This window comes from Schistocerca piceifrons, chromosome 4, assembly GCF_021461385.2.
Source record: "Schistocerca piceifrons isolate TAMUIC-IGC-003096 chromosome 4, iqSchPice1.1, whole genome shotgun sequence".
Lineage (NCBI taxonomy): Eukaryota > Metazoa > Arthropoda > Insecta > Orthoptera > Acrididae > Schistocerca > Schistocerca piceifrons.
Genome location: NC_060141.1, coordinates 594,358,797 through 594,378,921, shown reverse-complemented (window position 1 = coordinate 594,378,921; position 20,125 = coordinate 594,358,797). Strand labels below are relative to the sequence as shown.

Here is a 20,125-nt window from a genome sequence, read left to right as displayed (position 1 = left end):
GAAGAGCGGGAGAGAAGAAGAGAAAGAATGAAGAGGTTATGGGAGAAGAAGAGGAAAATGCACTCCACGAAGAGGCTACAGAGGTCGTAACGCAAGAAGAAGAAGAAGATTCGTATCTCCATTTGGTATTCCACCGATCGATTTTCATTTAACAAAATGCGCTTTTTCAAGTTCTCGAAATGTACTGCTTTAAGTTTATCATCTAGATATATTTATTTCCTAACGAACAACCTTCCTCACATCGTTTTCAAAACGTAAATTTGTGTAAACCGATAACTTTTACTTGGAGACATACTACTTCAACGATTATACACGTCTACCTCCACTTGTATCTTTGAATTCATTTAACATCAAGCACATTGTCAGTCTGTTACAGCTTTCATGACATGTAAAGAATGAACTAATATCTAAGGAAACCTAAAGGCGCTTGTAATCAAGCAATCTCTTGGAAAGTTTCGTTGTCTACTATTCGGAAATTATGACGGCGGTAGTTAGCCAGGTCCTCGTACAGCCGAAAGGCGACGGTCTCGAAGAGCTTGAAAACCACCGGCGGCAAGCGCTGCGCCCCAGCCAGGTCTGCCAGCCGGTTGAGGTAGGGCACCTGCTCCTGCCCCAGGTAGTGCGGACGTATGCCCTCCTCTCGGCGGCGACGCCTCTCCGCCTCTGCGTCGCGTCGTAAAGCGTCGGTGTCGAGAAGGCTGCAGCGACCGTCCAGCACCGCAACGAAAAACCGTGACTGCAACAGAGGGTGCCGAATGAGAAGAAATATACAGGGTTATTACAAATGATTGAAGCGATTTCACAGCTCTACAATAACTTTATTATTTGAGATATTTTCACAATGCTTTGCACACACATACAAAAACTCAAAAAGTTTTTTTAGGCATTCACAAATGTTCGATATGTGCCCCTTTAGTGATTCGGCAGACATCAAGCCGATAATCAAGTTCCTCCCACACTCGGCGCACCATGTCCCCATCAATGAGTTCGAAAGCATCGTTGATGCGAGCTCGCAGTTCTGGCACGTTTCTTAGTAGAGGAGGTTTAAACACTGAATTTTTCACATAACCCCACAGAAAGAAATCGCATGGGGTTAAGTCGGGAGAGCGTGGAGGCCATGACATGAATTGCTGATCATGATCTCCACCACGACCGATCCATCGGTTTTCAAATCTCCTTTTTAAGAAATGCCGAACATCATGATGGAAGTGCGGTGGAGCACCATCCTGTTGAAAGATGAAGTCGGCGCTGTCGGTCTCCAGTTGTGGCATGAGCCAATTTTCCGCGGGCTACGCGTGAAACTTGCCCGCACTGCAGGCCGACCCGTTGATTTCACCTTACAGAAGCATCCAGAAGCTTTAAACTGCGCATACCATCGCCGAATGGAGTTAGCAGTTGGTGGATCTTTGTTGAACTTCGTCCTGAAGTGTCGTTGCACTGTTATGACTGACTGATGTGAGTGCATTTCAAGCACGACATACGCTTTCTCGGCTCCTGTCGCCACTTTGTCTCACTGCGCTCTCGAGCGCTCTGACGGCAGAAACCTGAAGTGCGGCTTCAGCCGAACAAAACTTTATGAGTTTTTCTACGTATCTGTAGTGTGTCGTGACCATATGTCAATGAATGGAGCTACAGTGAATTTATGAAATCGCTTCAATCATTTGTAATAGCCCTGTACCGCAAATTCAATGCTCCAGTTTCTTTGGCGGGGAAGCAAACTGCATTGCCACTTGACAAACTGTACAAAGTATTCAGAATGAGATTTTAACTCTGCAGCGGAGTGTGCGCTGATATGAAACATCTTGACAGATTAAAACTGTGTGCCGGACCGAGACTCGAAGTCGGGACCTTTGCCTTTCGCGGGCAAGTGCTCTACCAACTGAGCTACCCAAGCACGACTCATGCCCCGTCCTCACAGCTTTACTTCTGCCAGTACCTCGCCTCCTACCTTCCAAACTTTGCAGAAGCTCTCCTGCTGTGAGGACGGGGCGTGAGTCACGCTTGGGTAGCTCAGTTGGTAGAGCACTTGCCCGCGAAAGGCAAAGATCCCGAGTTCGTTTCTCGGTCCGGCACACAGTTTTAATCTGCCAGGAAGTTTCATATCAGCGCACACTCCTCTGCAGAGTGAAAATCTCATTCTGGAAACATCCCCCAGGCTGTGGATAAGCCCAGTCTCCGCAATATCCTTTCTTTCAGGAGTGCTAGTGCTGCAAGGTTCGCAGGAGAGCTTCTGTAAAGTTTGGAAGGTAGGAGGCGAGGTACTGGCAGAAGTAAAGCTGTAAGGACGGGGCATGAGTCGTGCTTGGGTAGCTCAGTTGGTAGAGTACTTGCCCGCGAAAGGCAAGGGTTCCGAGTTCGAGCCTCAGTCCGGCACACAGTTTTAATCTGTACGAAGTATTGTTAAAAGAAAGTCAATTTTTGTTGTTTGGAAGTTTTAAAGTTTTAAACATGCTCTTTCTCAGAAACCGTGTATAATTTTTCAAACACAGGAATTATTCAGCCAACCCGTTGCAAATAACTATTTCGTTCGCTAACCTAGGTTTCGACACCTACTAATGGTGTCTTCGTCAGTACGAAATTTTAAGAAACCGTAACTACATTGCTGGAAAGCAATGAACAGAATATAGAGCAGCTATGTTCACGTCAAAAACTAAAGAAAACCTATTCCAGCCTAGCTAGAAACAACATCAGACACAAGTCGGTAAGCTTTTCACGTGGTACACCTTGTAAGTAGGCTGTTCAGGTTTTTATATTGGTAACGCCACATAGCGCTCTGTATGAAAATCACTGGCTGTGCTGTGTGCAGTCTGTGGCTGGGTGGCATTGTTGTAATATTCGCTATTGTAGTGTTGGGCAGCTGGATGTGAACAGCGCGTAGCGTTGCGCAGTTGGAGGTGAGCCGCCAGCAGTGGTGGATATGGGGATATATATATATATATATATATATATATATATATATATATATATATATATATATATATATATATATATGATGACTTTTGAACATTATTAAGGTAAATACATTGTTATCTATGAAAATCTTTCATTTGCTAACTATGCGTATCAGTAGTTAGTGCCTTCAGTGGTTAGAATCTTTTATTCAGCTGGCAGTAGTGGCGCTCTCTGTATTGCAGTAGTTCGAGTAACGAAGATTTTTGTGAGGTAAGTGATTCATGAAAGGTATAGGTTATTGTTAGTCAGGGCCATTCTTTTGTAGGGATTGTTGAAAGTCATATTGCGTTGCGCTATAAATATTGTGTGTCAGTTTAGTGTTGATCAGAGTAAGTAAAGAGAGAAATGTCTGAATACGTTCAGTTCTGCTCAGCTGTTTGAAAATCAAGTAACGTAAGAGGTTTATCAGCACAGTAATTCATAAATTTTTCTAAGGGGACGTTTCAACCTGAATATGCAACTCTGCCATTGCACTCTCCTTTTATATCTTCAGTACGCGATGCTATCGTCATCTGTGCATCTGCATATTGCTGCCCCATGACTTTTTGTCACCTCACTATAACGTTCGCATAGCTTTCGGCAAAAAAGGTTTGTACCATCAGCAGTGGCCAAGATTGCTACAAATTATAGGACTATGCTACGCTTTCCAGGCTGGTTATGTGACGAGAAGTGGGCTCCTGCCACTCACAGCCAGCCGGAACAATTATAAATGCGTCCCACTCAGCCATTAGCAGCACTTGCACTTCTGGCTACCACCAGCACCACGACTGTGTCTCCGCGTCTTTGACCAAGCAGTTAGAGCCACTTGGAGCAGGCTCCTCAAACAGGTGAAGCCTCTGGTGTAAGAGCCAACAGCTAGCCCTGATGGTTCCAGGATGGTACTTCCGAGGCTAGGTCGTCCATTGGGTGCCATTTTCTGATACACTAGTCAGTCTCTGAGGATCCTGGGTTCACCGTGTGGCGTCTGCACATCCCTACCAGCGGCCTGGGGCTACTAGCTGTAAACGTGTGTCCAGGCATCAGCTACTCGCTGCCGAGCTCGCTCCAGTCTTGCGCCAGAGGGAAGGAAGACCGGGCTTAACGTCCAGTCGACATCTATGATGTCGTCAGTCATTCGACCACACCGCTGCCTGAGTGATCGATCCGCCGGATACGATTCTCTCGATAAACGGGACAGAAGAAAGGCTGTGCTAGCCAAAGAGTACACAGCCAGTCGCCAGTCACAGTAGTTATGCTCACCGCGAGGCATCGCTAGGTCACTTTATGTGTAGCACGAGTGTACTGCAGTTGTGCCAGTCTACAGTTCGTAGCCGCCCTCAGTGGTCGGCCAGCGCCGATGTTAGTCAGTCATCGTCTGCAGCTCAGTCATTGCTGAAATCAAGTCTTTGTAGCCTAGTTCCCAGTTAGTCTTCAGATTCGACATTCAAGATTACGAGAGATTAATTCGTCACTGTAAGATTTGTGACCTGTAAATTATGTCATTCTACAGACGCTTAGTCTAGTCGCATCTTCTATAATTGTCAACCAACAGATGATGGACTACAACAAAGTTAAGTTGTAAATAATTTCTTATTTTGTACTCTTCCTAATTAATTGTGTTTTCTTGTTGTAGCTACCAAGCAGTCTTGGCATTGTAGAACCCACGTTTTCACCTCCTTGGCTACCTCATATTTGCTACCTGATGTTGATGGACTCGGTTATGCTGGAAGATCGAGAGCCATCAACATCGATGTCATTAGAGATGGAGCACAAGCACACGTTGTGCCTAGGATGGTGAAGGAAATCGACCTTCCCCTTTCAAAGGAACCACCCCAGCATTTGCGACGAGTCATTTAGGAAAATCACGTAAAATCTGGATGGCCGGACGCGGATTTGAACGATCATCCTCTGGCATGCGAGACCATCATCATCATCATCATCTATGCTCAAGTCGCGGAAGTGGCGTCAAATAAAATTACTTACACCAGGTGGCTGAACTCCCCAGAAGGGGGCTCCCAGCCAAATATGCCATACGCATATAGCACATTTGAAGGCTATACACGGCACCAGCTGCTGTTTCGCTGCGGAAGTAGTCTGCTGCCATTGTGAATACAGTCGACGCGCGCTAAGCCGCGGCTCCTGATCGCGGTCGTCGACCTCGACTTCCTGTACGGAAGCAACGATTAAACTGTTGTCATTTGAGAAAAATTCTGGACTTCACGCTCGCAGCGGTACGGAAGGATCCCATGCAATTGGGTTTGCACACGCCTCTCTCAGGTATAGATGCTCATCTCAAGCTCTGGTCTCAACATAACGGACGAAATGCACACGACAGACCGTCTCACTCTTGTGTCACGAAACGAAGAACACACTGCGCATAACCTTCATCTTAAACCATTTGTCGACCTGTTTTCGATCTGTCTAGCTGTTTTCGATCTGTCGAGCTGTTTTCGATCTTGGTGATCCGGCATACAGTCACTTGGAACAATGATCTTAGTTTTGCTAACATATGCGTAAACCCATATTACATCACCTGTTTGATACCTTTCACTAGTTCTACATCGTTATGCACTTCAACTAGCGACTCCTTAGGAACACCCATTCGCCACTGTTTTTATTCGAAAGTGTTTCAAAATCGTTAATGTAGACGTAGCTGTCACATTTAGTTAGCATGAGCGGGCTTCTATTTCTTTGAAATCAAAAAATGGCTCTGAGCACTATGGGACTTAACTTCTGAGGTCATCAGCCCCCTAGAACTTAGAACTACTTAAACCTAACTAACCTAAGGACATCACACACATCCATGCCCGAGGCAGGATTCGAACCTGCGACCGTAGCGGTCGCACGGATCCGGACTGTAGCGCCTAGAAACGCTCGGCCACCTCGGCCGGCCTCTTCGAAATCAGTTGTTGGTAAAATCTAGCGGTAGGAACCCGCTTGCAGCGCTAGAGTATGCACGTCATCTTTCAGGACCACCTGATTAAGCGCGTACACAGCTTGCTTTGCAGACTATCCCCAAACAAGTCACCGATGCTCATGGGGTAACAGCTACCGCGATTAGCGTCGTTGCTATTCCAATGTCAACCACAATTTCTCGTATCTTTTTCTGTTGACGGTTTCCCAAGTTCCACTGGTTAAGACTGGTCTGGATGAAATTCACGAGCAGGGCTGCGCAACAAACTAGTAACCCGAATTTAGGACTGGTGTCATCTCATGCTGTAGCAAAGCTACCTCACATTCATAAGTGTTTTAAACGCTGAGTACGTAATTATCACATTGCTTTGCTGTTTGTCTGTTGCTAGTTTGTGGCCTCCCTTCTGTCCCTTATTATATAACTTCTCCTGGCGGAAACGTCTGCTGCAGGTTCAACCTCAGAAGCTGCGATGATCAGAGCACAGAAAATCTGCAGATAAGATTTTTATCTGCTGATGGGGAAGTGGCAACAGATTGGACAGCTAACTCAATTATTCTCTCCCTTCTCTCCTCATAGATACTATCCACACTGCAAGATGGATATTGCTTTCACTAAAGCATATTTGTAGAATGGAAATCATTAACGGGCTAGGTGCTGAATAACTATTTCCGAATTTTGTTTTGACAAAAATAGTTTCATGAAGAAACCTCAAAAATATGTTTTTATTTTTGTACGGTAAGAGCAACACAACTACTGCAAAATTTTTTAAGTTCCTTTCTTGAAAATCTTGTAGGTGCTCCAGTCTTCAAGTTCGTTAAACATTGTTCTCGTCTCGACGACACCAGGTGTAATTTTCTTTTAACTTGAATCTAACTGCATTTGTTAATATTTATTTTCGTTGCGTCAATATATGTATTGGATAATTTTTTAAAATAAAGTTGTCGTCAGGCAGGAGCTTAGTAATCACAAATGGATTGCTTGGTGTCGCATTCCTCCTAAGTTTCACAAGTTCCTTATGTACCTGACATTCTAACATTCTTCCAGGCTCCTACGTTTTTAAATCTGGCCAAAATCTCTGTCACACGGTGCAAACTGCTACAAAACTTTGTGGCACTTATCCATCTTTAGTCTCACTGGTGTACCGTCACAAACTGCTCATGTTATCCTTCGGGCACTACTAGAAATGGTCGTAGCTTTTCACGTTGTTTTCAACAGCACTTAGCTTGGTTTTCCGGTTCTGACAAAAAATTTTTTTTCGGCACCTGTTATTTATTTCCGCTCTACATTTATAGATTTTGAGAAACAACTGAGTGTGGTCAAAATTAAGAGGAGATAAATTACAGAGTTGCTATAGCACAATACACATTTCTCAGAAACCGAGATTTGGTAACATCGAGTATAAATGTCAGCATTATTAAGGGTTAATACAGTATCTACTAGAACGAATAAAGAAGGCAAAAGTGATGGTGAAACGACTTCTTTTTCGGTAGAGAAATCACAGTTGCTATTGGAATACGGAAGATGGGAGTATTAAAGAAAACCAGAGACAGAGTCACTTTCATCAAACTACTTTCCATTAGGAATGTGAGTGCACTCAATCACCGTGAAGTGACTTTCAAACGATAGACCACAGCAATAAGTCGTTCTTTCCTTTCTGGTTTTATTAAGCAAATCTAGAGTTTGGCCAGCACCTAACCATTATCAATGTACTATTTCACAGTATTAGTGCATGTCCTAGTACATCAGTTTCATGCTGTTCGCGCTTCTGTCATACTTCGTTCCAGACGTCTTCAACAAACTGGGAAAGAAGCCCAAACAACAGGGGACTGACATACTAGGACACGCATTGAGACTGTGAAATAGTACACTGGTAATGGCTGAGTGTTAGCCAAAATCTAGATTTGCCTAATAAAATCTGAAAGGAAAAGACGACTGATTGCTGTGCCCTATCATTTGAAAGAGACGTGTTCGTCTGCAAATGAAATCTGTTCTTGGCGTACATTGGTCACTACTTCAGGGAAAAGCAGACAACACGCCACCGCTCACCTGCAGGTCGAAGAGAGCGAACGGGCAGACGATGAAGGGCAGTCCGATGAAAGCCAGCGTGGGTCGCTCCACGCTGACCACGTGCATCAGCAGGGGGTGCACCTCGTCTGCCTCCACCTGGACGCCGCAGTCCGGCGTCAGGAACGGGAACGAGTAGCTGTAGCCTGCGCCGGGAGAACAGAAATCAGAAGGGCGAAATGTTAGCTGGCAGAACGTCCAAAACAATGCAAAAAAACTGTACATATGGGAAAACATTGAAAAGAAACTAAGTGTTATGAAAGCAGGAGGCTGTAGCTCGCATTTCAGTCTCCTGTTTTTTTTATACGCTTTAGTCCGAAGAGTGGCGTGAGGCAGCTACTCCGCATGCTAGTCCTCCGTCCCTCCCACCTCCTCCCTCCACAAATAATACGAATCTGACGATTTATTGATGCCTGAGGCTGCCCTCTGTATCATCCTGTTTTTGTCAACTGCAATACATTTATTTACCTCATCTCCTTAATTACTCCGTCCGTCCGACTAATCATCATTCTTCTTTTGTAGCACTACCTATCAGAAGATTCTATTGTCTTAATTGAGCAATTTATCATCCACGTTTCTTTCGCAGTAGGCTACACTCCTGCAAATGATTAGCTTTTCAGAGCATTCACACAAGGTTGGCGCCGGTGGCGACACCTACAACATGCTGACATGAGGAAAGTTTCCAACCGTTTTCTCATACACAAACAGTAATTAACCGGCGTTGCCTGGTGAAACGTTGTGATGCCTCGTGTAAGGAGGAGAAATGCGTACCATCACGCTTCCGACTTTTATAAAGGTCGGATTCTAGGCTATCACGATTGCGATTTATCGTATCGCGACATTGCCGCTCGTGTTGGTCGAGATCCAATCACTGTTAGCAGAATATGGAATTGGTGGGTTCAGGAGGGTAATATGGATCCCAATGGCCTCGTATCACTAGCAGTCGAGATGACAGCCATCTTATCCGCATGGCTGTAACGGATCGTGCAGCCACGTACCGATCCCTGATCACAGATGGGGCGTTTGCAAGACAACAACCATCTGCACGAACAGTTCGACGACGTTTGAAGCATCATGGACTATCAGCTCGGAGACGATGGCTGCGGTTACCCTTGACGCTGCATCACAGACAGGAGCGCCTGCGATGGTGTACTCAACGACGCACCTGGATGCACGAATGGCAAAACGTCATTTTTTCGGATGAATCCAGGTTCTGTTTACAGCATCATGATGGTCGCATCCGTGTTTGGCGACATCGCGGTGAACGCACATTGGAAGAGTGTATTCGTCATCGCCATACTGCCGTATCACCCGGCGTGATGGTATGGGGTGCCATTGGCTACACGTCTCGGTCACCTCTTGTTCGCATTGACGGAACTTTGAACAGTGGACGTTAAATTTCAGATGTGTTACGACCTGTGGCTCTACCCTTCATTCGATCCCTGCGAAACCCTACATTTGAGCAGGATAATGCTCGACCGTATGTTGCAGGTCCTGTATGGGAGTTTCTGGATACAGACTGTGTTTGACTGCTGCCCTGGCCAGCACATTCTCTACATCTGTCAGCAATTGAAAACGTCTGGTCAATGGTGGCCGAGCAACTGGCTCGTCACAATAAGCCAGTCACTACTCTTCATGAACTGTGGTATCGTGTGCAACCTGCATGGGCAGCTGTACCTGTACACCCCATCCAAGCTCTGTTTGACTCAATGCCCAGGTATATCAAGGCTGTTATTACGGTCAGAGGTGGTACTGATTTCTCAAGATCTATGCACCCAAATTGCGTGAAAATGTAAAAAAATGTCAGTTCTAGTATAAAATATTTGTCCAATGAATACCCGTTTATCATCTGCATTCATTCTTGATATAGTAATTTTAATGGCCGGTAGTGTATATCCACTCTACTTCCACCGTAGTCAGACATTTTGCAGCTGAAAAAGCAAGAGTCGTCCACTTATTTTACTTGTAACATTTTAATCGATTAATCTAATTCGACTACAATCCATTTCTCGTGTTTCAATTTTGTTGATGTTCGCCTTGAAAACCGGTTTAATGACACTATTCGTTGCCTTCAAATGAGCTTCCATGTCCTTTGCCATCCTGGGGGAATTATTTCACAGAAAATCTTGAAGTTTTAATTTCTGTTTCATGAATTTTAATTTCTCTTCCAAATTTATCTTGGTTTCCGTTACAGCTTTCTCAATGTGCTGACTGAATAACATCAGGACTAGGATTCCCTTTCATGTTCTGCGAGTTTTATAACTGCAATATGATTTCTGTAAAAGCCGTGAATAATCTTATGCTCCTTGTATTCTACCCCTGCTAAGATCAGAGTTTCAGACATTGTATGCCTGACAAAACTGTAAATAGATTTATCTAAACGTGCAAATACTATAAATGTAGGTTTGCCACAGTTTAATAAATTTTCTAAAGGAAGTCTTAGTGTCAGTATCGCCTCACTTATACCTGCAGTTCTTCGGAACAAAGACTGGTGTTTATTGGTGTCGGTTTCCTTCCTGCAAATATTTCCTGTCAGCTTTTTTCAACCATGGATGATTAAACTTATGTTTCGGTAGCATTCACAACTGTCAAAACATGCCTTCTATGGAACTGGAATCATTCTTTTTGATGTATGAGTGTATTTCGTCTCTCTCATATATGTCCCGTATCAGGTGCACTAGCTTTGTCTGATGTACAAAAAATTATGCTCTACTATTTAAGAAATACAAAACGAAGAAAGATGAAAGAATGTAGCAAGAGGTTAGACTGCAAAACCAACAAAGGTATGTTTACATTTATACCATGTAGCAATATTAGGTCTGCAGTAAAGTAAACAATGAGCTAAGTTCGTTATAAGATATAATAAATTACAAAGATATGTCGCACACAGGCAAAGTAATACGCCCATCGCTCTGTCAACCCCAAGCGGGGACTCGACTACGCGATTCAAAGACTCAACTTACGAGTAACGTGTTCTGACACGTTTGTGCGGACCTTTTGGACGTGCAACCATGGAAGAATGGATATGATGGAGATATCATTACTAGAGCACACGAGTTTCTTCCGAACTGAGACTTACGAGAGGTCTTTGTAGACGGACAGTGTTCATTGGTTAGTCGAATTTGGATGGCACAGCTGGTATAACGTTGTCAACGAAAGACAAATGTAAGTATGTCGTGCAACATTACAGATTTAGGGTTCATTGCGACAACGTCTCAAAATTTTACGCTCGCACCTTTTTTGTGTGAGAGTTGTCGTGAGTACTTCACCCTTGATATTTGATGTCAAGCACGGAATTGCCTGATTTTGACAGTGAGAAAAGTTTAGACTGTAGGTTTCCTGGATAAGAGTTTGATATTCTCACAATTCTACCTCTCTCAAGATTCGACAGCAAGCACTCATGTAAAAAAATTCTTGTCCAGCATGTTGAACATTATGGTGCAGGGCCCATAAGTGTAGAAATTACTTGGAGAAAATGATGAGGGGAATGGAAAGCATTGTAAGTGGCATTTTTTCCTAATGTGCGTTTTCAGTTCTGTTTTGTTCCGGGTACTCTGTTGCATGTCCCTTGATGTCATCCAAGTGTTAAACCATAGGAAAAGTCTTTCAGACATGCATTAGTAGACGCCGTGCTTCCCTCCGGATTTCAAAATTTAAAAGATATGAAAAGTGATTTTTGTTAACTACAGTTCAGGGTGTGAAAAACCCCATGCCGTGTTTCTGTACTTAGATTGTGATAAATGAGACGAGTATGTCAGTATTAATGGCACTTGAAAGAAAAATTTTCTTCCCACTATTTTGTGGAAATACGAAATTTTTGAGACCGTGGTTGTCTACAAAATACATCTGCAACCAGCCACTGTTAATAATGCTACTTATTTACACAACTTGCATCGTTACTGGGTTCGAACCGATGGTTCCTCTTCAGAGGGTTCTTCACATTTATATTAAATTTTTGTTGTTGTTTACGTTAGCTGCTGAAAAAACATCCAAACACTAATGTAATGTTGTTTACATTATTTGTTGTAAAAACAGCCTAAAAGTAAAGGAAACAACAACAAAAACGTAATATAAACTTGAGCAGCCGGTTGAAGATGAACCTGTCGATTCGAAAACGGTAACGGCGCTATTTATGTAAATACATTGCGTTATTGTTATCAGTGGCTGGTTGCTGTTTCCGTCTTTGCAAGAATCAACTTGTAAAAACTTTCTTGTCAGTACTTAAAACCAGTCATTTTCCTGGAACGAAGGTTGTCATTAAAATATTTATTTTCTAATTGAAAAATATAATAAAACAGTCTAGACTGCACAAAATAACTATATTTCAAGAAGGTGACCGGTTTAGATCAATATTTGATCATCTTCACACCATGGCTACTTGCTGACTGCTGGGGATGGTGACATGGAGCACCAACTGTCTGAAGATGAGGGAACATTGATCGAAAGCGGCCACCTTCTTTAAAAAAATATCTATTTTATTTGGTGTAGACTGTTTTTATTGTATTTCTAAAATTATTTTACGATCGATTACGCCTGCAAAAATTATGTTTCAGAAAATTTTAATTTTTGTAATTTGTCTCATTATTTCTTGCAGTGATGTGGTGAGCAGCATAACCCTATGTTATCGGAATACCTGCTCAGTCTTTTGGATACAAATCAGTTACGTACAAACAGAGATACGTTGATCTTACAATCTCCTGACAAATATTAGATTTGGCCTTTAGAACGTTTTCCTTCTTCTGTCATCAAATAACAGCACCAGCTTCAATTGTATTTTCTATCATCAAGACCGGTTACAGACACCAAGGCCATTTATATTTGGTTATTAACGGAGGCTCAACCTTGATAGCTAAAAGCAGTCATAGTACTAGAAAATAAAGTAAATAAGTCTAGAGGAGGCGTCGCAACTTCGAGTGGAGTAATTATGTTTTCAAATAGAAGACACACTTAATTTGGATTACCTATGTTGCTCATGGTGCAACTTCACTTCGCTCATTACATCATAACAGTAACTTATTTTATGTATGTGTCATATTTTTCATGTCGCAGTCCTATATTAAATCGTGTGTTCCAGTGATACAAATTAATGTTAATTACCTTTAAATTTTAAAGTCTGGTTCATTATGAGCAATAAATGACTACAAAAACAAATAAAAACATCATATTGTCAAATTATTTTAGTTTCTTCCATCCCAGGCGGACGTTGTCGCAGCCGCAATTCTGTGGACAGGTTGGCAACACTGTTTATCACTAAAAAAATGCAGTACTTCTATCCTTGGTATATGATCTTTAATTGAACACATCGCTAAGTGTAAATGCAAGTACAAGTCACTTACACAGATATGGGCTGAAGCCATTATATACTGAGGTAAAGTATGTTACTTTTCCATATGAGTGGCACATTCATAGCTATGTCGATAAATCGTGAATAAAATCCGCAGAGCCAGTAAATTAATTGAGAAAGTTACCTGTACAGTAACAAATGTCGTCCACCTCACAGAATGTACCATCTCTGAAGTTAGCACCCGTCTCTGTGATTGATGTCACATCTGGCTTTTCAATCACGTTCGATGGAAACAAATGACCAATGGACTTATCAAGATGATGACTAAGAATGACCTGTAGAATCACCAAATAAAATCTGTAAAGACTGTTTTAGTGATATTTTCTATACTGTCATTAAAATTAGTACTTGAAGAAATACACAATGCTTGATCCAGGTAAGATTTTTGTGAACAGAAAATTTATTTCAAAAGTTCAACGGAGGTTACTTACTTTTTCTACAGAGTTCTGGACATAATTTATTTACCTTTTTTATGGAGAGTTACAAGAACGATTTATAATGTTTTATACAGAACAAAAACTTTTTAAGTCATGTAGGACATGTATTTAAATCACAACGTACATGTCTATCTAAGTCCAATTTTTTCAGTTTTAATTATGAGCTAGAAACGTCCAAAGTTTTAGGGGTGCCTACCACATCCTGAACCTAATTGGATGTGTTCAGATGGAGGTTCATATGACGGGATATTCATTTAAATAAATTGTTCAAGCGAGTACCCATTTCCTGAATCCAGCTTATTAGGCCTTCTAAACTACTGACAGACGAGATGTAAAGTTGTTAGTAAGTGATATGGCTACTTACTATCCAGCCCATTTATCACCAAGTGAAACTCCAAAGCAATGGCCTGCCATCTATGATATCATAATCATCAAAATGACGTCATGAGCTACACCCACTTACTACAGAGTGAAACCCCGAAACAATAATCAGTTATCTATGATACCATCATCATCATAACGACGTCATGAGCTACACCCCTGCAAAACAGGAAATTATAGTTCAGTATTTTATGAGCCATTGATATCAAAAGTCAATCACAGTGCAGTATTTTACCAGCCACTAACATAAAAGAATCAGCATGTAGCCACCATCTTGGCCACGTTCAAAGGCATCGGAAGAATTTGACCTATTCATTCATAAATATACACTCACACATAGCATAATGTTCCAACTCTGTTATATCTATTATGTGAAATAGTGTACTGTCCTGTCCGTAAATTTATTTCCCTCTCTCTGTTTTGTTCTTCAGTAGAAATGTTTATGTCAAAAACCATGCTGACTCATTAGTAAATTTCTTTTCTTTCTGCAATGATTACTTTCTCTGACAGTGCAAAACACATGTAGATAAAAATAACACGCTTAGCAGGCAGCTGACACGTCATCTTAGGCCTAAACGTGAGTTATATATATATAAACATATTACAAAGCCTATAACTGTACAAATCAAATGTTGGCTACAATTCTAAGCTGAAAAGGCAAACAATGGTAGGTAACACAAACAAATAAACATTCTGAATTTCTGTTTTATAAGTGTAAGCTATGGGAAAATTGTAGTTAATGTCTAACTTAAAGCTGCTGCCTAAAACATGATTGTGGACTTTCAAATTAAGCGTTACAATCCTATTTCCGTATTTGAATTGTTCTATAATAGTACAATACACTTGTGGCTAATAATAACATGCCAAAAAGGCAGCTGTCTCTTAGTTTTATGGCTAAATGAGGCTCTGTGGAAAAAAGAAGCTGGTTAAGCCTATAACTGTGTAAAACAAATATTGGCTTAAGTACTATCCCAAACATGCAAGCAGTGATAGTTGATTCAAACAAACAGGCAGTCTGAATTAATATTCTGTAACTGCTAGCTACTGGAAGAGTGCAATTAATGACTAATTTGATCCCTTAAATCAAGTGATACCATGGTAATTCCATAACTAACTTGTCTGTAATATTTATCAAAATAAGTAAAGATACTGACATTTCGATCTTAGGCTTGCTGTATCAAGTGTGCTCATGGTATTTTCGTAATTAATACAGACGATTTTTCGATTTGCTTGGGTTGTAGTAGAATGATCGAATTACTTAAAAACCACTGACAGACAATGGCCTATGTAACTGACGTTACGTACGTATGTAAATAACGTGGGCCAGGTTCGTCCTAGCCATTCTAGTAATGTACATTTCTTACGTTCAAGTGTCAGTGATTTATAAGGGAAGCTTCAGCAGTAAAGAGATTTCTTTGAAGAAAGAACTTATCTTATTGTCCTGATGTCACTTGAGAGTCGACAGAATTCCATGTGTCTTCGGTAATCCTGCTGAATAATCTGGTGGCGAAGTGCCGCATGAAATGGATGGAAGCTACCTGCAACCACATGTGAACTCCGATTGACTGACTTACTTCAGAAACAGTCCCAATTTCTGTGAACTAACATGTGAATTACGAACAACAGCTACCCGATCATCAATTACGTCCGCTCTGCTTGTTGTAGACTTGCTTTTTACCCTCTGGAAAGTATTTCAATTGTCTTCCAATAACAAAAATTATGTTAGTTCGCTGAATTATCATTCTTGTTGTTCATCGTCTATCGGGATAACTTTGTGTGTACAACTCAACAGTACTCTTCCCGTACCTTTTGCATTCTCTATAAAGAAGTAGCATATCTAGTTTATCTCGACTGGTGAATGACATCTGGTTTTTCAGAGTGACCAGTGCTCGAAAAACGTTGAATGACACAGACCAAATGAAAGCTATTTTTTTTGTGCCCGTCTAATACTGGTATAGCGGCAGTGCAACAGTTTTCTCATATTTGCTGACTATCCGCAGCACTGTGACCACTAGTAAGTTGAGGCCCTAGTATTTTCACTCTTTAAAAATGTATTTTTTTATTTTTTTTTACAATTGTATTGACCAACTAGGATCACGTTAACAACTTCAGTTCCTCTTCTTCCTTTGTTTTTGTTTCCTATTTTTTCTAGTATACCCTCATTTTCTCCCCATGAAGTCTCTTCCTTTCTTCTGTCCATGTTGTTCCCGATTTTTTTTATTTCTTCTGCTTTGAAAGCCTTCCAAATTTAGTATTTTGTTTTTAAAACGGTTTCTTTCTGCTATTTCTGATTCGTTGGTGTTGTTTCTTTCGAGATATTTTCTTACTTCTGTAATCCATGATATTGTCGATTTCTTCTTCCAGAAATATAGGAGTATTTTTTTTTGTTAGTCTATTTCCATCCATTCGGTAGAGATGTCCAAAAAAGGTTAGTCTTCGTTTGTACATTATTTCAGATATTTTCTCTATATTTTTCTAGATCTCCTCATTACTTCTTATTTTCCAACCATCTGCAGTTCTCATTGCATCCATTATTTTTCTAATAATCCTTCTTTCCAGTACCTATAGTTTGTCCATCTTATAATTCATTGTTAGGCATTCAGATCCATATAAACATTCTGGTCGTACCACTGTGGTGTAGTGTTTTAGTTTTGTTTTTCTAGATATACATTTCTTGTTGGAAATATTTTTGGTCAAACCATATCCTCTTTCCATTTTGTTAATTCTTACATCTATTGCAGATTTTTCTAGTCCATTCTGTTGTATAGCTTCTCCAAGATACTTAAATTTATTTACTCGCTCTATTTTATCTATTTATGTTTCTAAGTATTTTGGTGCATTTTTATATTTGTCATGAATTTTGTCTTTTCAGCTGAAATTTTGAGACCAGTTCTGTTTCCTAATTTTTCCAGAATGTTTATTTGAGTAACTGCTTCTGACAGGTTTTCTGAAAGTATTACGAAATCATCCGCAAAAACCAAGCAGTTTACCTTAATTCCATTTGTTTTCCTTCCCAGAGTTATTGGTTCAATTTTGTGATTTTTTAGCGCCGAATTCCAGATCCTTACAATTTTTTCTAGAACACATTAAAAATGTAATTATGTATTGCTTTATTTGCTGGGATATCCCACCGCGTGGGTTCAGTCGCCTGTCGCAAATCGTGTTCTTCCTCTGCGAAAATTGGCCTATTTTCTTGTGGACGTACAGAGATGTGTCGTATGCGTCTTTGTGGAGTGTAGGTTAATGCAAAGGTGCGTGTGTAGTGTGAAATTACGTTTGCGTTATATGATGTCGATGAGGGAGAGTGTGGAATCTGGTGCCGGCACATTGTGTATTCTTATAGAATAACACCACGAGGCCGCCGAGCTTAATGTTCACAACCGATGGATGGATCACCATCTACAGTATCACTTGGCCACACTTGATGAGACACTGCGGAGACGTTTGGAATTTAATGCGGGACACTGACATAAAACTGCGGAAACTTTGCATCATCACATCTGCTCCACTTGCTGGAGAAATACTTACAGCGAAAATTTCACCCACAACAATGATTCGAACCAGCTTAGCTAGGTGTCTAGCGCCCTGGCACAGGCCTACGTTAGCTATATCGGCTACAGAGGCAGGCTTTTCATTTGTTGTTTGATTGAAATTATTCTTATGTTACGAAAAATTTACCGTCGCCTGCAGTGCGGCCTACCTGCTGAGCGACAGATGCGACTTCCAGCGCTAGGTCCATGCCAGAAGGCCCGGAGCCGATAAGGAGCACTCGCCGCCCCCTGTAGGCGTCTGGGCGGCGGTAGTTGTGGGCGTGGCTCTGCCGGCCGCGGAACTCGCGCGAACCCCTCAGCTGTGGCCTCTTCTCCTTCCAGTAGTGTCTGTACGAGTTCGTAACGCATTTTCAGCTGTTAAATCGTAGATTAACGTTATTAACCCTTTAACTGATCTGGACGTGTTAGGCGGCGCGCGCCTTTATACCTGTCCCTGTGTGCTCTGAACGTGTTTACGCGCGCCACCAGTCCTTCTACCTGGTACTCTGAACGCGGCAACGCGCAGACACAAGGGCGCGCGCGTTAACACATCCAGAGCAGTTAAATGGTTAATTAGTCTGATACCATTACTGAACTGTCACGAATAAATTTTTGTGGAATGGTACAATTTTATTGAGAGATACGGGGGTTGTCAAATGAAAACCTTAAAACGGTCGTAAATATTCGAATTCCTGCGCTATTGTTCTGTACATTGGTAGTATTTTTACATGTGCTTCAAAGAACTTTCAGCAGGAGGTAGGATACTGTAGGCAAGCGGAACACTGCCACAATAACAGTTTGCAATGACTGCTTGCTTGCGACAGACATAAACGAAGAACAATATTCCGTTATACGTTTTCTGAGCTGTGAAGGTTCGAAACATATTGAAATTTTTTTTAGTGATAATAGTGTCAGACATATTTATCAGTGCAGCAAGAGCATGATTGGAATGGGAAGTTCAGAAACGTCGTGACTGGGGTGGTGGATGGTCTCCGCTTAGGTCAAGTAAACCGCGTCCTGATATCAGAGCTGACGCCATTGTGACGGGCAATCGCCGTGTGATGATGGATGAAACAGCCGTAGATCTTAAAATTAGCCGTATCTCAACACACAATATTGTTCGTGGCGTGCTTGGGTTTTGCAGTGTGTTTGCAAGGCAGATGCTACGGCATCTCACTCCAGAACTGAAACGGTAACGCGCTGACGTCTATGAAGAACATCTGCGGCGCTGTGAAGCTGAATGTCATGGCTTCCTTGCGAAAATCGTTACAGGAGGCGAGACCCAGGTTCACTACTACCAACCCTAAGAGAGAAAGCATGGAATGGCATCATTTCCCACAGTAAAAAACCAAGTAATTATTGACGTAAACCCAATTAGGAAGAAACTTCCTGGTAGATTAATACTGTGTGCCGGACCGAGACTCGAACTCGGGAACTTTGCCCTTCGTGGGCAAGTGCTCTACCGACTGAGCTACCCAAGCACGACTCACGCTCCGTCCTCACTGCTTTAATTCCGCCAGTACCTCGTCTCCTACCTTCCAATCTTCACAGAAGCTCTCCTGCGAACCCTACAGAAATAGCTTTCCTGGAAGAAAAGATATTGCGGAGACATGGCTTAGCCACAGCCTGGGGGATGTTTCTAGAATGAAATTTTCTTTCTTCCAGGAGTGCTAGTTCTGCAGGGTTCGCAGGAGAGCTTCTGTGAAGTCTGGAAGGTAGGAGACGAGGTACTGGCGGAATTAAAGCTGTGAGGACGGGGTGTGAGTCGTGCTTGGGTATCTAAGTCGGTAGAGCACTTGCCCGCGAAAGGCAAAGTTCCTGAGTTCGAGTCTCGGTCCGGCACACAGTTTTAATCTGCCAGGAAGTTCCAAATCAGCGCACACTCCGCTGTAGAGAGAAAATTCATTCTACAATTAGGAAGAGTTTTACAGACTCTCTTTTGTGTTGAAATGGGCTTTATCTCGGAAAACAATAGGCCAAGGCGAAACACCATTCACAGAACTTCACATTTCGATTTGTTGGATTCATCTTCGGACTCAAATGTGATCATTTCAACTTGAACCTGTAACTATAGGTGTGATTTTGCAAGATGACAATGCTTGACCTCATACTGCTCGTGCGTCACTGACCTGCGATTTCATACCCACATCCGCCATTTTCGACAGACCTCGTAACAAGTAATTATCACGTGTCTGGTCCGCCCAGACAGGGGATGGGAGGAAACGAATTTCATTTCGATGAAGAGGTGCGTCATGTGATACTCGAGTGGCAGCTCACATGACCACATTAATTTTTTTTCCAGAGGAATCCGTACCTTTTCCTGCGTTGGAGGAATTGTGTTGAACGTCATGGAGACTATATCGAAAATGATACACTTTCGTCACACCTTTGTTGAACAAATCGCATGTAGAAACTTATTTAAGGTTTTCATTTCACTCAACCTCGTACTCTTATCTCTAAATGAAATCTGCTGCCGCAGAAGATTGTTGTAGAATAGATGGATTTATGGGATCGATGATGAGGT

The 20,125-nt window shown here is 41.9% G+C and overlaps 1 protein-coding gene across 1 annotated transcript in view; it reads right to left on the bottom strand.

Annotated features, from left to right (window-relative positions):
- Positions 1–259: 259 nt before the first annotated feature.
- Positions 260–20,125, bottom strand: part of LOC124794714 (senecionine N-oxygenase-like) — a 36,801-nt gene continuing 16,935 nt past the window's right edge. Inside the window, exons 4-7 of the mRNA XM_047258295.1 lie at positions 17,772–17,949; positions 13,378–13,528; positions 7,892–8,055; positions 260–736 (exon numbers count right to left, since the gene is read on the bottom strand). Of these exons, the coding sequence (XP_047114251.1) occupies positions 434–736; positions 7,892–8,055; positions 13,378–13,528; positions 17,772–17,949 (796 nt within the window). The 3' untranslated portion in view covers positions 260–433. The remainder of the gene's footprint in view (positions 737–7,891; positions 8,056–13,377; positions 13,529–17,771; positions 17,950–20,125) is intronic.